At 48.1% G+C, this 15,584-nt stretch overlaps 1 protein-coding gene across 1 annotated transcript; it reads left to right on the top strand.

Annotated features, from left to right (window-relative positions):
• Positions 1-1,032: 1,032 nt before the first annotated feature.
• PRSS16 (serine protease 16) lies at positions 1,033-9,053 on the top strand. Its single transcript, XM_047796850.1, has 12 exons — positions 1,033-1,168; positions 1,244-1,410; positions 2,503-2,602; positions 2,744-2,873; positions 4,248-4,371; positions 4,637-4,714; positions 4,810-4,857; positions 5,283-5,573; positions 6,304-6,445; positions 8,075-8,254; positions 8,334-8,479; positions 8,583-9,053. The coding sequence occupies exons 1-12, from the start codon at positions 1,099-1,101 to the stop codon at positions 8,649-8,651; spliced, it is 1,545 nt and encodes a 514-aa protein (XP_047652806.1). The 5' UTR covers positions 1,033-1,098; the 3' UTR covers positions 8,652-9,053.
• The last annotated feature ends 6,531 nt before the right edge of the window (positions 9,054-15,584 follow it).

Genomic DNA, 15,584 nt, shown 5'->3' on the forward strand with positions numbered 1-15,584 from the left:
TAGCAAGAGCAGGCATTCTGAGGCAGGAGCAAGCTTGAACCATTCCAAGTGTTATGGGAACTCTATGGACAGTGGTGAGATTGTGGGTCAGAGGGGTGGGGGATTTCTGATGAGGAGCAGAAAAAGGAGGAGACTGGAAAACAAACAAGGCAAGACTGAAAGATACAGAGACTGACGTAGAGAGAAAATTGAAAGAGAAATGGGGAACTAAAGATGTTGTGGAATTCCCAGAAATCACCTCAGAGGACACTCAAGGAAGATGGAGAAGAGCTTTATTACACCAGCGGGTCCACAGGGAATCACTTCCCAATCATGGACCCCAAACAGAAAGGGGGAGATACATTGACAGTGCTTGCTTACGTGTCTAACATGCTATGTTCAGTTACATGCAGGATACAGAAAGATGTATCGCTGTACAGAATGCCTTATATTATTACTTTAATGATTAACCTCAAGTACAATCTAGCTACTTTTGAATTTCTCTAGAACAATAGGGGCCTGGCGTTTCTCAAGTCCTAATGACTTTGTTTTTCTCAGAGCCCTCATGTGAGTCACCTTAAGTTCACCAAGATGGATGGTGGCAGCAAGATGGCTTCACTCTTGTCAAGCTCCCTATTCCCTTTTCCACACCCCTACAAAGAAACAAAGAGAGGGACAGACTGAGGGTTGGGACCCTTGAGGGGGCCTGAAGATATGCTCAAGGGAAAGAGAGAAGAAGGCCAGAGAGGGTCCTGAAGTAGAGAGAGGTGGAGACTGAAGGACAGAGATGGGGGACTGAGGCACAGGGAGGGAGACCGATGGCCAGAGGGAAGGAAGATCAAGGGGCCAGAGAGGAAAAAGTCAGCAGTAGAGAGAGAAGTAATTGGATATTTCCAGGGGCCACACCGGCAGGTGCCTATACACAGACTCTGGGCGTCCCTGCCCTGCTTCAGTGCTTCCCAAACAAGCTTGACTTGTCCCAGGACAGGCATCTGATAAGAAACCCGAGCTCTTCTTCACTATACATTTAAAGACGAGGCCCCCGGGGCCATTAAATGAAGTCCTCAGTGAGTGGGAAGAACATCACTCCTAAAGAAGCTGCACAGAGGACTGGACAACATGGCTGCCAGGCCTGTCCCATGGCTGGGCTCTCTCTTCCTGGTTTCCCTCTGGGGGGCCTCGGCTCCAGGTAGGAGGATCCTGAGCGTCAGGCAGGGCCTTCCTAGGGGGCCTGGCCTGACTCCTTCCCCTCTGTGTCCCACAGCTTCCCTCCTTAGGCGCCTCAGTGAGCACATTCAGTTGTTTCAGGAGAGCGCTGGCTTGGGCTCGAGCCTGAGCCTGGGCTCAGGTGCTGTGGCCCCCCCGAAAGAGGGGTGGCTGGAGCAGCCACTGGACCCGTTCAATGCATCTGACAGACAGTCTTTCCTGCAGGTGAGACCAGGAGGAGGGGAGTCTGCTGCCTACCCTGCCCCCTCCTCCATCTCCCTTTTCTGCCCCTCAGTCTCTCCTTTCCATTCCTACCTCCACCCCTCTGTCTTCCCATCTCTCTGTCCGTCAGTCTTGTCTGATGCCTGCTGCCAGTGTGCCTTATGGTCCTTTAGCCCAACCCCTCTGTTTCTGGGATTTGCCCTCTCCCCCTCGTCTTCTCTCTCTTTCTTCAGCCTCCCACTTGTTTGTGCCTCGGGTCCTGTCCTTCATTCTTCCCTTTTCCCTGTCATTCATGCTCACTCCCTTACTGCCCTCAATTCCACCTTCTCTCTGCCCTTCAAAGGAAACTCTAAACCCGCCAACAGATCTCAGTATAGAGCAAAAATTTGGACCAGCTTTGGAACCAGACCAGGCTCACAATACGCACTTGAAGATTCTACGGAATGAATGAACAAATTTACCATTTTTCACACCTACTCTATCCAGTCTCCACAGGTCATCTCACATTGGCCCCATTCCTAGATCTATCTGTAATTCATTTGTTATTTTATAATTATTATTTCAATATATAGCAAGTGCCTACAATGTGCTAGCCACTATTCTTGATATGAGTGGGAAAGTTGACAAAAATATCTGCTCTTGTCAATTTTATTTTCTAGATAAGGAGACAAATAGGGAAGAAATGAACACAAATAAAACAAGCCTATTTCAGATACTACAAAGATCCACTAAAGAGAGAGACTAGAACAAATAGGGTATAAAGAACAGGATAGGAGTTCCCATCATGGCACAGCAGAAACGAATCCGGCTAGGAACCATGAGATTGCTGGTTCGATCCCTGACCTTGCTCAGTGGGTTAAGGATCTGGCGTTGCTGTGAGTTGTGGTGTGGGTCGCAGAGTTGACTCAGATCTGGCGTTGCTGTGGCTCTGGTGTAGGCCAGCAACTTCAGCACTGCAGATCCTACTAAACCCCTTGCCTAGGAACCTCTATGCCACAGGAGTGACCCTAGAAAAGGCAAAAAGACAAAGAAAAAAAAAAAGAACAGTTCAGAACTCTGTAAATCCCATTTCTTCTTCTTCATCCCACCTCTTAGCGGTATTGGGTAAATGACCAATATTGGACCAGCCAGGATGGACCTGTATTCCTGCATCTAGGGGGTGAAGGCAGCCTTGGACCTGGCTCAGTAATGAGAGGTAAGAAGCAGGTATGGAGAAGGACAGAGCTGGGAAGCGGGTGGTACCAGGAAGGGGAGTTGAATACTGCAGTGCTCTGAGACCTGAGGTTTGCAAGAGCTGACACGCACCTCACATATACCCACTTTGGACCCTTCACAGGGCACCCCGCATCACTGGCCCCAGTCTGGGGAGCCCTGGTGATAGGCCTGGAACATAGATTTTATGGCCTGAGTATACCTGCTGAAGGGCTGGACATGGCCAAGCTCCGCTTCCTGTCCAGTCGCCATGCGTGAGTTGGGGGTAGGGAAAGTGTTTGGGGATATGGGATGTCTGTGTTTTTGCATCTCTACAACTGTGTCTCTCTCCTGCATTGCCCAGAGTTGACCTCTGAGTCTCTAGTCCAATGTTGTCTTCTTTGTCTTTCAGTGTCTTATGCTTTCTTTTTCCATCTTTGGATCTTCTTTCTCCTTCACCATCTTTGTTTTTTTCTTTTTTTTTACATTGTATTCTTATATTTTGCTGTCTTTGCCTACTGGTTCAGACCACCTGAATCTCTTCCCTGGATGACACAGCCTCCTCACTGGTCTACCTGTTTCTGCCCTTGAGCCCTTCAGTCTATTCTCCAGATGAAGCCAGAGTGGTCATTAGAGCATAAACAGTATCACCTCTCTTCTAACTCAAATCTCTTACATAGCTCTCATCTCACTCAGAGTAAAGACAAAATCTTTAAAGTGGCCATGAGGTCTGATTGGCTCTGATTCCCCACTGAACTCTCTGTCCTCTTTCTCATATTCACTGGGTTCCAGCTACACTGAGGTCCTTGCCCTTCTCCAGACATTTAGGCACATTGCTGCCTTGAGCCTTTGAACACCTCCCTCTGCAAGGAGTGAGTTTCCCCAGGTATTTGCACGGCTCCCTCTCTCATCTCCTTCTGGGCATCCTACTCCCCTTACCAAACCCTGCTCTTTTGTTCCCGCCTCACCTGCTTTGTTGTTTCCTGCAAGTCTTATCCCTCTCTTATTGCTACTTGATGTCTCTCTCTCGGTATCTGTCTGTAATCAGTCTCTTTGCCTTTCTGTCTCACTCTTCTCTCCATCTCTGTGTGTCTCCATCTATCTCTTTGCCTCTACGTTCCTCTCTGTCTCTTACTCTTTCACAGACTAAACCAGCTTCTAATTGCAGTAGGATGGCACTAACTTAACTTAAACTGTTTTGGAAAGGTTAGGGAGGAGAGAAAGCACCTGGGATTTTAGAAAAGAGATTGCCAGGCATATTCCAATCTCTCTCTTTCTTTCTAATAGCGTCTTCTCCTCCCCAATACCTTCTAAACTATCCAGCCTAGGTCCCCTCCTCTTCCTGAGTAGCTCTTCTTGACTGTCTCCAATCCCTTCTATAGTTTAGTTTAGGTTTGCACCTAGACTGCCTTGGAGTTTTTTCCTCTCCCACCTAGTCTGGAAGAGAAGGGTGGAGGCTTTCCAGATGGGCGTCCATGTGGAAATGAGTATGCAGGCACGGGGAGTCCTCCAAAATGCCTTAGGGTAAAAGAACCCCAACTTTTGGCCAAACTCCCCCCATTCTTGTCTCTGAATCCTTGCCTGTACAGGAGGGAATCTTCAGAGATTCCCCGTGATGAGGACTGACCCAGCCTCCCCTCTGACACTAGGCTGGCCGATGTGGTCTCTGCCCGCCTTGCACTCACCCGCCTCTTCAACGTCTCCTCCTCCAGTCCCTGGATCTGCTTCGGAGGCTCCTATGCTGGTTCCCTGGCTGCCTGGGCCAGGCTGAAGGTGCCAGGACTCCTCTGGGTGGGCTGGAAAGAGGGAACTTGGACTCCAGAGGTCACCAACTCAGACAGTTTAAGTACCTGCCCACCACACTCCCTCCTCCCACACCTTCCTTTCCCCCAGAAGAGCTTGCTGCAAATGTGCCTTTCACAAGAGTATAGAAGGTAGGGACTTGCTTAAGATCACACAGTGAGTGAGGGACACAGGGGCGGGAAGATATGGAATCCCAGTCCGTTGGCATCCAGGCTGACAACTTTTACTCCTTCAGTTTCCCCATCTCATTTTCGCCTCCGTCGCCTCTTCCGCTCCCGTGCGGGCTGTACTGGATTTCTCCGAGTATAATGATGTAAGGACTGAGGGCAGCGGGTCGGGAGCAGGTGTGTGTAAAGGAGGGCCTGGGTGGTCGGAGTCACCTTATCATGTCCTACGGTCGGACTTTAGGTGGTGTCCAAAAGCCTAATGAACACTGCGATTGGAGGATCCCCGGAGGTAGGGGGTGGGGCCCAATCCCGAGCGGAGAGGGAGAGAGATCTTGAGGATAAAGGGCAGAGAAAAGGGGCGAAGCCTACAGATGGCGGAATGTGAGGGAGTTGGGAACATCAAGAGGTGGGCGACTTTGGGAAGAAGGCGGGAGCTGAACTTGGGTCCAGGTATCAGGAAGCCGGTAGGGGGCGGGGCCTGAGGACGGACGACCCTATCTGGAGCCTGTCTCGGAGTGGGGCGGGGCCTGGGAGGACGACCCGGAGGAGGAGTCGGAAGTGGGCGGGGCCTCGGTCCGGCGCGGGGTTTCCACAGCCGGGGGATGGATCCGGCTCCGGCAAAGTGGAGAGCCTAGAGAGGATGCGAGTCGAGGAAGAGAAAAGGCCTGGGCACGGGCCCGAGTCTTCGCCTAGGCTGCCTCTCGCTTCCCGCAGTGCCGCGCCGCTGTGTCCTCAGCCTTCGCGGAGGTGGAGCGGCGGCTGCGCGCGGGCGGGGCTGCTCTGGCAGCGCTGCAGGCGGAGCTGGGCGCCTGTGGGTCCCTGAGGCGCGCTGCGGACCGGGAGGAGCTGCTGGGGACGTTGCAGGCACTCGTGGGAGGCGCGGTGCAGTACGACGGGCAAGTGGGAGCGCCGCTGAGCGTGCGACAGCTCTGTGGACTCCTCCTCGGGGACCGGGACAACCGCAGCAGCCCTGCGCCCTATCTTGGGCTTCATCGGGCAGTGCAGGTGAGCACCCTGCAGCAGTGCCAAGAGTCATTAAGACAAGGGTTCCTGCTCCACCTCCGCTGCGAGATCTTGGGCAAGCCTAAACCCCTCTGAGCCTTAATTTTCTCATCTGTAAAATTGGTATGTAGAGACCTCGGAGGTGAGATGAAGTAGCGGCATGGAAGGCACTCAGCAGGAAACCTGGCACTCCCTATTGCAAATGTTAGAGACTATGCTTGCCAACGTCATTTGCCTTCCTTGTTCTGTCCTCTTCCTGGGGCTTGCAACAGTGTCTGGCACACAGCAACTTCTCAGTATTTATAGAATGGCTGGAAAACGGTAGTGCTGGGGACACGGTTCTGAAACCAGGACCCCAGCCTCAGAATCAACAGTTACAATCCAGCTGTCACTTTTCCAGCACTGTTTGCCCCAAGTGTTGTGTGATGCACTTCACATTTATTATTTCATTGCGGTCTCACAATTATCATTATAACCACTCACAGATGAGGAAACTGAGATTAAGATGTTATCATAGGCCCAAGATCTCACGGGTAAGAAGTTCCTAGTCATCTAGTACCTCTAACCTGCATGGATCTAGGTCCCTTCCACCTCTGACCACTGACTCCCAGGAGAACTCAGGAACTCTTACTTCTGACCTTTAACCTGTAGGGACCTATGCCTCCAGGCCCTCGCTTGCTGTGGGGAAGGGAGAAATGTATATGTTGATGTATGTATGTATATTGTCCCTTAGGTTGTCACACACAGCCTGGGCCAGAAGTGTTTAAGCTTTTCTCGAGCAGAGACCGTGGCACAGCTGAGGGTTACAGAACCCCAAGTGTCCGGCTTGGGCGAACGACAATGGTTGTACCAGACCTGCACCGAGTTTGGCTACTGTGAGTGACTGGCCCAACCCTCACCCCCAAAACATACATTCTGTACCCAGACAAGCCATCTCACAGGTGGTCATTTTCATTTCCATAGGAAAAGTAGCCTGCCTGGTGGGCCTTGTTTAACGTTCAGGTCTTGGGCTGGAGGGTGAGCCGCCATCTTGGAGTGTCTGTGTGTGTTAGGCCCTCACGTAACCTCTCACTCACACCTCACACACTTAGTCCTTCAATCTGCTCTTCTTTATGTCCCTGTCTCAGGAATGGCCTGCCCTCTTCAGTTACCAGTCCAGAAACCCTCACAGTGCGGTTGCATGCCTCCTTCTCATCATCCTCGTAGTCTGTCAATCCCTGAGTCTTGCCCTCTCTTCATCCTGGACAACGCTGCAGTTCACCCAACCCCTTTCTCTTCCCATGTCTTCTGTTCTGTTAGAGGCCCCCATGCTCTCCTCCCTGGATCCCTGACCCAGCCTCTTCTCTGATCTCCAGGCCCTCACTTCACTCATACAATGCAACTTCCTCACAGGGTCCAGAGAAACCTCCCTAAATACAGCCTTGTCCTTCCCCATTCAAAATACTTCCATGACTCCTCGGTGACCTTAGAATAGGGTTGCCAAATAAAATACAGAAAAGGAGTTCCCTGGTTGCTCAGTGGGTTAAGGATCCAGGGTTGTCTCTGCTTCAGCTTGTGGCCTGGGTTTGATCCCTGGCACAGGAACTTCTGCATGCTGTGAGTGTGGCCAATGAAATAAAATACGCGATGCCCATTGAAATCTGAGTTTCAGATAAACCTTTTTTTTTTTTTTAGTATCAGCAGATCCTTAATATTGCAGGGGACATATTTACACTAAAAAAAGTACTTTTTTTGTTTATCTGAAATTCAAATTTAACTGGGCATCCTGTATTTTTATTTGCTAAGGCTGGCTCCCTGACCCCAGAGTTAACCTCAAAAATTTGCTCACGTTCCTTGAAAGCAGCACAGCTATGGCTTAAAGCAGAAAGTTTTGTTAACCACTGAGCCACAACAGGAACTCCTCATCCCACTTTCTTATTGCCTCGCTTCCCCTTGAACTGTGAGTCCTGTGACAACAAACGTGGGGCTGTATTGGTTGCCACTGTGTTCCTGGTATGTTGCTCAACCTATACCTGAATACGGGGTAGGCACTAAAATAAATGGTGAAGGAAGGAGTGAATTAATGTGAAGCTGAGAAGTTAATTTACCCTGAAAGCAGAGGGGATCTGTGGATTTTAAGCAGGGGAGACATGGTCCAATCCATGCTCTCAGCACTCCAGGCTTCCTCTTACCTCTAGCCCTCTGCACATGCTAGTTCCTCTTTTCTCTCTTTGCCTCATTCCTGCTAATTCCTCAAGGTCTCATCCCTTGCAGGATGCTGTCCCTGAGCCCATCATGCTCCTGCTGAGCTCCCCCATCCCTGCCCCAGGCCTTTTTCCATCACAGCCCTGATCATTCTGGGCCATCACTGTCTGGGAATGAGTGTGTCTCTGACAGGACCATGAACTCATAGAAAGGGGGGTCTGGAACTGTCTTGGTCATCCCTGGGGAGAGATCTGTAATTGATTGTTAAGAGGTAGGTGTCTGGCTCTATACCCCACTTATGTATGGATACCTCTCCGCAGTTGTCACCTGTGAGGACCCTGGATGCCCTTTCTCCCAGCTTCCAGCACTGCCCTCCCACCTAGAGCTATGTGAGCAGGTGTTTGGGCTTTCAACCTCATCGATAGCCCAGGCTGTGGCCCGGACCAACTCCTACTATGGTGGCCAGACCCCAGGGGCCACCCAAGTGCTTTTTGTTAATGGTGAGTATGCCATCAGAACACAACTCCTTAGTGTTCCCCTAGTCCCAGCTCAATACACCATTCTCTCCTTTCTTTCTAGGGGACATGGACCCCTGGCATGTGCTAAGCGTCACACAGGCCTTGGGACCCTCAGAGTCAGCCATTCTTATCCCCGATGCCTCTCATTGCTTGGACATGGCACCTGAGAAGCCCTCAGACTCCCCCAGCCTCCGCCTGGCACGCCAGGTAAGAGAGAAGTGATTTGCATTGTCATTTGCATACAAATTTGCATGTTCCTGCTCTCTGCTAATGCTGGGGTCTGACTTTCCAAATTCTCCCCCCTCCACAGAACATCTTCCTGCAGCTACAGACCTGGCTCCGGCTGGCAAAGGAAAGCCAGGTTAAAGGTGAGGTCTGAGCCCCACACCCTCGCCACTCCCTGCGGGGCCACCCCAGTCCTGGATGTATACGTTTATTGCACATGAGAAAGCAGCTTGTTTTGAAAGAGGAAAATTCCAGGAATTCGGATTTAGCTTTTGTTCTGCAGAAAACTGACTTGTGCCTGCAAACATCCTCATGCCTAACTAAAAGCGCTTTGTTACAAAGTTATATAAAAAATAAAATAAAATAAAATGGGGGCGTGGGGGGATGGCTGGGGTTGTGGGATGGAAATCCTGTGAAATTGGATTGTGATGATCATTATACAACTACAGATGTGATAAATTCATTGAGTAATAAAAAAAAATTTTTAATAAAGAAAAGATAAAGAAAAACCCCACAGAGCTGTGCAAATAAAAATGGTGATTATTCTTGTTGTGAATACTGTTGTTTTAAATATCAAATGTCGAAGAAATATGGCTCTTTGTGCCCACCTCCAACCCCTGGGAAATCAGCTTCTGGCTCAAATTCTGCTCAGTTTCTGGGCTGGTCTCTCTCTGGACCTCAGGGCCTGACCTGTCTCTGCTTCTCACTTTCTCCCCTGCGACCCCCCCATCCCTCCATTTTCCTGTCTAATTTGTCTCTGTCCCCAATTGTCTCTCCACCTCCTCCTGTTTCTCTGAATATCTTCGTTTCTGTCTTCCTATGTCTTAGCCTGTTTCTCTTTATTTCTCTTTGTCTGTGTCTCTGTCCTTGTCTCTCAGTCAGAATCTCTCTAGTCTCCTCTCTTGCCTGCTCCGCCCTTAGTTCCCTCCACTGTTGTGTTTCTGTCTCTCCTTTTTGGTCTCTGTGTCGCTTTTAGTCACTTTCTCTCTTGCTCTCCATCTCTGTCTCTATTTCCCTCTTTTCAGACTTTCCCTGTCTCTCCGTCATCTTCTCATTCTCTCTCTCTTTCTGAGGCTCTATCTGTTTCTGTCTCTTATGCTCTTCCTCATTGTCTCTTTTTCTCTTCCTGTCACTTAATCTTTGTCCTTCTCTGTCTGTCTTTTTGTTTTCCTCCTAAACCTTTCACTCACCATGATTTTCCATAATTATTTGTCACTCTCCGGTACTTCCAGCTTCCAACCCTAGAATTTAAGGTTCTAGTCAAACCTTCTTGATGGGGACACACCCAGGTTCTGGGAGGTTGGACCCAGTCCCAAGGGTGCCTGCTTAGCCTGCTTTTTCACCACTCGGAGCAGCAGCCACCAGGAGCGGAAAGTAGCAAGTCAGGGAGACTGAATGCGCTGCTGGGGAGCTGGGAAATGGAAGAGGAGGAAAAGTGAGTCAGGACAGGAGGGGTTGGTAAGAGAAGCCATAAAGCCCATTCTGGGAGGAAGTCACTCCCTGTCTTTCTTAACTCCAAACCTTGAGGAACAACTTTTTTCTTCTGAGGATTAACCTGCTCACCAGGGGCTATGCTGCACCACTTACTGCTCTTAGGCACAGCCCCTCACGCTGAGGTCCAGCCTCAGTGCCTCCCGTTATAGATTTAGCACATGCACCAAGGTCAGACTCATCAAGGGTGCTCAGGACCTGTTGAGAAATCAAAGAACAAGGTCTACTCTCAGCTCTTCACATATTCTTGGTTTTCCCACTACACTGCTGGATGTACTTTCTCTCAATCTCTTTTGCAAACGTCTTCTCTATTTATTGTTTGAAAGGGTTTCAGCTGGATGCTAGACTAAATTCTCTTCTCCAGTATTCTCAGAGCTTGCCTACCAAAGTGCCTGTGGGCCAGGACCAGCTCTCAGATATGCCAGGATATGGATTACCTCAGGCTTTGGGGCATATCAGGGGTCTGGAGTAGTCTGAGTGCCCAGGCTGTTTGCCCTTGACTAAGCAGCCTCATTTTTCTCACCCAAAATTGCTATACAAATAGTCTTACTGTCTATCTGTATCAGTCTCTGTAGAAATGCCTGGGAAATTCTGAGATGCTCTCCCTTTCTAGTCTCCTCGCTCCACTCCTGCCCCCTATTCTCCATATTCCACCTGGCAGCTACACTGTTTCTTTCAAAAGGTAAATCAGCTCCTGACACTCCCCCTGCTTAAAACTCTCAGGGTCCTTGGAATTTCAATAGGGATTGCCTTGAATCTGCAAACAACTTTAAACTGTATTGACCTCTTAACAGCATTAAGCCTTCCGGTCCTTGAACTGATCTCTCTGCTTCTATAGACATGCACTTTATGAACATTTCCTCATATATGTGGACTTGAGCAACTGACTCTGTTCATTTAGCACAATATTGTTGAGCTTTCTATCTTTTTTTTCATCTGTGCATGGATTATATTTGCCTTTTTTTTTTTTTGCATGTCGCATGATTTTTTGTCCTACCCAGACATGTAGATAACATAAATTAGCAATCCTGGATTATGATTTTCCCCCTGCTGGGCCTTGTTGTTGCTATTTGTTTGTTTAGTGATTTACCTGGACTGTTTCTGTGAAGTCTTTTCCTCCCTATAGTGTGCAACTTTTGATGTCATTGCTTAATTTTCCCCCTTGTGTTGATCCTTATGCTTTGCTTCTTAAGGAATTCCCTCGAGTCAGCGTAATTTAATGATCAACGCGTGATGGGTCAGAGGTTGTTTTTAAGCTTTCCTCAATCAGTAGTGCTTCCAGCTAAGTGGAAAACTTGGTAGCTTAAAACAACAGAAATTTCTTGTCTCAAAATTCGGGAGGCTAGGGCTAGATGTTAAAAATCAAGATATTGGCAGGGCGATTCTCTCTCTGACAGTTCTAAAGAACTTTGCCTCTTTTAGCTTCTGGTGTTTACCAGTAATTCTTGTGTTCTTTGGCTTATAGATACACCACTCCAGTCATATGGTCATCTTCTTCCTGTGTGTTTTCATATCTTCTTCCCCCCTGTGTGTATCTGCCTTTGTGCCCAATTTCCCCTTTTTATAAGAACAACATAATTCAGGTCTAGGGCTCACCCTAATAACTTCTTTTTAACTTGATTACCTCTGTAGAGACCCTATTTCCAAATAAGGTCACATTCTGGGGTACTAGGGATTGGAAATTCAACATATTTAGGGGGAACAGAGAGAACCTGAAATAAATGTTGCAACTCTCATTTAAAAAAAAAAAAAAAAAAAAAAAAGGGAGTTCCCGTCATGGCTCAGTGGTTAATGAATCCGACTAGGAACCATGAGGTTTCGAGTTCGATCCCTGGCCTTGCTCAGTGGGTTAGGGATCCGGCATTGCCGTGAGCTGTGGTGTAGGTCACAGACGTGGCTCGCATCCCAAGTTGCTGTGGCTGTGGTGTAGGCCAGCAGCTACAGCTCCAATTCAACCCCTATGGCTGTGGTGTAGGCCAGCAGCTACAGCTCCTAGCCTGGGAACCTCCATATGCCGCAGGAGCAGCCCTAGAAAAGGCAAAAAGACAAAAAAAAAAAAAGAAAGAAAAGAAAAAAAAAGATGGTGTTGGGAGACGTGTTTCTACAACTTTTTCTTAGCCTCTCTGCTTCCATTTTCTTTTTTTTTTTAAAGGTTTTTTTTTTTTGTCTTTTTTGTTGTTGTTGCTATTTCTTGGGCCGCTCCCACGGCATATGGAGGTTCCCAGGCTAGGGGTCGAATCGGAGCTGTAGCCACCGGCCTACGCCAGAGCCACAGCAACTCGGGACCCGAGCCGTGTCTGCAACCTACACCACAGCTCACGGCAACGCCGGATCGTTAACCCACTGAGCAAGGGCAGGGACCGAACCCGAAACCTCATGGTTCCTAGTCGGATTTGTTAACCAATGCGCCACGACAGGAACGCCTCTGCTTCCATTTTCTATGCTGAAAAGTCCATCTTGCCTTGCTTTACCTCCACCCTGTATTCCTGCTTGAAAAACAGTTGCAGTGCTGGTAAATAATTTAAGCTTAAGAACAAAGACCAAAAGGCATAAGTCATTTACGTGGTCAGCTGAAGGAGGACATGACGCATTGGCCGAGGCATGCCATTTGCACAGCATGATATGTCCTGTTAAGATAAGAGGAAGAGGAGCTTCATGACCCCAGGGGGTTTATGAGGCATCGTTAGCTGGATATGCATCAGCAAGGAGAAGGGGTGCAAACCTAGGCAGGCCTCTGCAGAAACACAATGGTGATTCTCCAGATGCTATGCCTAGACAGCTGGCGCCAGGCTTCCTCAATGCTAATGACTGTTAAAAGCCTAAAGGTCAGAGTAAAGCTGAACCAACTACCAGCTACGTGACTTTTAAAATAATAAAAGAACTATATCCTGCACCTACAGCCCCCTCCTCACTTGATGTAATCCTAAAACCACAATAAAAACAGTGTGGTTTCTTGAGACGGTGCTCTTGATCCATGAGATCTTGAGTCCCTCCCCCCCCCCCCCCGTTCCCACCTTTGAATAAATTAAACGTCGCTGTGTCTTGTTTTATATTAACCTTTTCTTCAGCTTCACAGCTCCCATTTTTCAGCCCTCACCTGCTGAGCTGGTCTCAGCAAGTGGTGCCCAACATGGGGCTCGAAGACAGAAGGGCCTCGATGACAGCGGATCTCCACTCCACTGGAAGTGCTTTGGAGCCCTCAGATCAAGGAAGAATTTCACTTGGCCACGCTAAAGAAATCCTGCTGGTAAGTTCCTTCTCTCAGGTATTTACAGGGAAACATGGGAAATCTTGTAAATGCAGGTCACTATGGTCCTTCTATTTGTCTGTTAGAAAAACTCCTTAAAGCAGGGAATGCAAAAACAAGTGAAAGCAAGCTTTTGGAACTTCTGCAGACGATGGAGAAACATTGTGATTGGTTTCCTACGTTAGGGATGTTAGATCTAAAAACATGGGGACAGGTAGGAACGGAACTTAAAACATTACTCGATGAGGGTGTTCCGATTCCTGTGTCCATTTGGAGCACGTGGAGTTTAATTAAATCAGTTTGGGAACATTTGCAGACTATGGAGGACCTAGAGGAAGAAGAAGGAGTGCTTACCCATTTGTTTGAGGAACCTGAATGTACAGTCCCTGAACACAATTGTCATAACTTTTGGCTCCAATTTGTCCTCCTTCTGATTTTGATATCCCCCAGTGGCCCCCTATAAGGAGTGAGGTGAGGAGGACTCATCGAGCCTCCGCTTCTTCTTGGGTTGTAAAGAAAATGAGCGTTATCCCTGAGCACCATCTGTTGTCCATTCAACAGGGAATTTCACAGGCTCAAAGGGAAGGCAATTTGGATGCTACACATCTAGCCTCTCCAGTAACTGTCAGGGAAGCAGTGGCTCCAGGCATTGATCCCGCCAACCCCGATGGAGTTCATGATGCGAGATTCCCTGGGACTACACTCCACAGGAGCCAGGGGGGTTCAGCATCACAATAGAGCTCCCTAGTTTACAGGGTTTGATTCTCCTTCCTAGTGAAGCTCCTGCTTCTAGTACAACTAAATTGGAAAAACCATTATTGGCAGATACTGTAGGATTGATGGTAGGAAGGGCAGGGCTAACAGAACAAGGGGTTCGGATTCACACCGGGATATTGGATAATGTAGGGGATGGTAAAGTACAAGTGATGGTTTCCACTACGGTTCCTTGGAAAATTAATAAGGGGGATCGGATTGCTCAGGTTGCCCGTACAAAAGGGAGAAGAGGGGAATAGTCTTAGAAGGGGTTCGGTACCACTGGAGGAGCAGGAGTGTTTTTGTCAGAAAAGGTCCTAGAGGAACGACCCACTTGTCGAGTTGTCATAAACGGAAAGTCTTTTAGAGGATTGATTGATACCAGGGCTGATGTTTCAGTCATTAGCCATTTACATTGGCCAGACACCTGGCCTCTTCAGCCACCAATATGGAAGTCACTGGGTCTGGAAAAGCAGAGGGTCTCAGAACGAGTGCCCGATGGCTTAATTGTGAAGGACCAGAGGGGCAACCAGCCAGATTGCAACCTTATGTTGCTGAACTCCCTGTCCATTTATGGGGGAAAGATTTATTACAACAGTGGCACACAAATATTTATATACCAACATCAGATCAATACAGTCATCAAAGCCAAAAAATGTTATGGAAACAGGGTTTCATTCCCAGATTGGAGTTAGGGTGATATCATCAGGGGAGAGTGGAGCCTATCGAACCTGAGATCAAAATGGACAGATCTGGTATGAGACACTGGCCTTTTCATTAGCGGCCACTGCTTGTAAAAATACTTGTGCATCTCCTGAACCTATTGGATTAAAATGGACTACAGAAAAATTGGCTTGGGTTGAGCGGCGGCCTCTTTCTTCAGAAAAATCAAAGGTTTTAAATGACCTTGTCCAAGAACAATTAGAGAAGGGCCATATAGAAGAATCCTTTAGTCCTTAGAACTTTCCAGTGTTTGTTATACAGAAAAAAAAAAAATCAGGAAAATGGAGATTCTTAACAGATTTAAGAGGAATAAATGCTATAATTCAGCTTATGGGTGCCCTTCAACCAGGCCTCCCATCTCCTAGTATGATACCAGCTGACTGGCCCTTAATTGTCCTAGACTTGAAAGTCTGCTTTTTCACAATTCCTTTACACCCAGAAGATAGGGGAAAAAATTGCCTTTTCAGTACCAGCAATAAACAATATGGCCCCTAGAAAGCCTTATCAATGGAAGGTCCTGCCTCAAGGTATGTTAAACAACCCTACCCTGTGTCAGTATTATGTGGCCTCAGTTGTTGAGCCAGTCCCACCACAATTCTCTAAATGCTATGTTGTTCATTATATGGATGATATACTTTGTACTGCACCCTCATGGGAGCAGCTGACTGAGGCTTTTCAATGTCTACAGTCCTGTCTGAAGGGAGCAGGATTGATTATTGCCCCTGAAAAGATTCAAGTAAAAAGTCCATATCAATATTTTGGAACTGTGGTTGAACGTACTACTGTTCGCCCCCAAAAGGTAAAATTAAGAAGAGATCAAATTTCTACATTAAATGATTTACAAAAACTGCTAGGAGACATTAATTGGCTCCA

Source organism: Phacochoerus africanus, chromosome 9 (genome assembly GCF_016906955.1).
Source record: "Phacochoerus africanus isolate WHEZ1 chromosome 9, ROS_Pafr_v1, whole genome shotgun sequence".
NCBI lineage: Eukaryota > Metazoa > Chordata > Mammalia > Artiodactyla > Suidae > Phacochoerus > Phacochoerus africanus.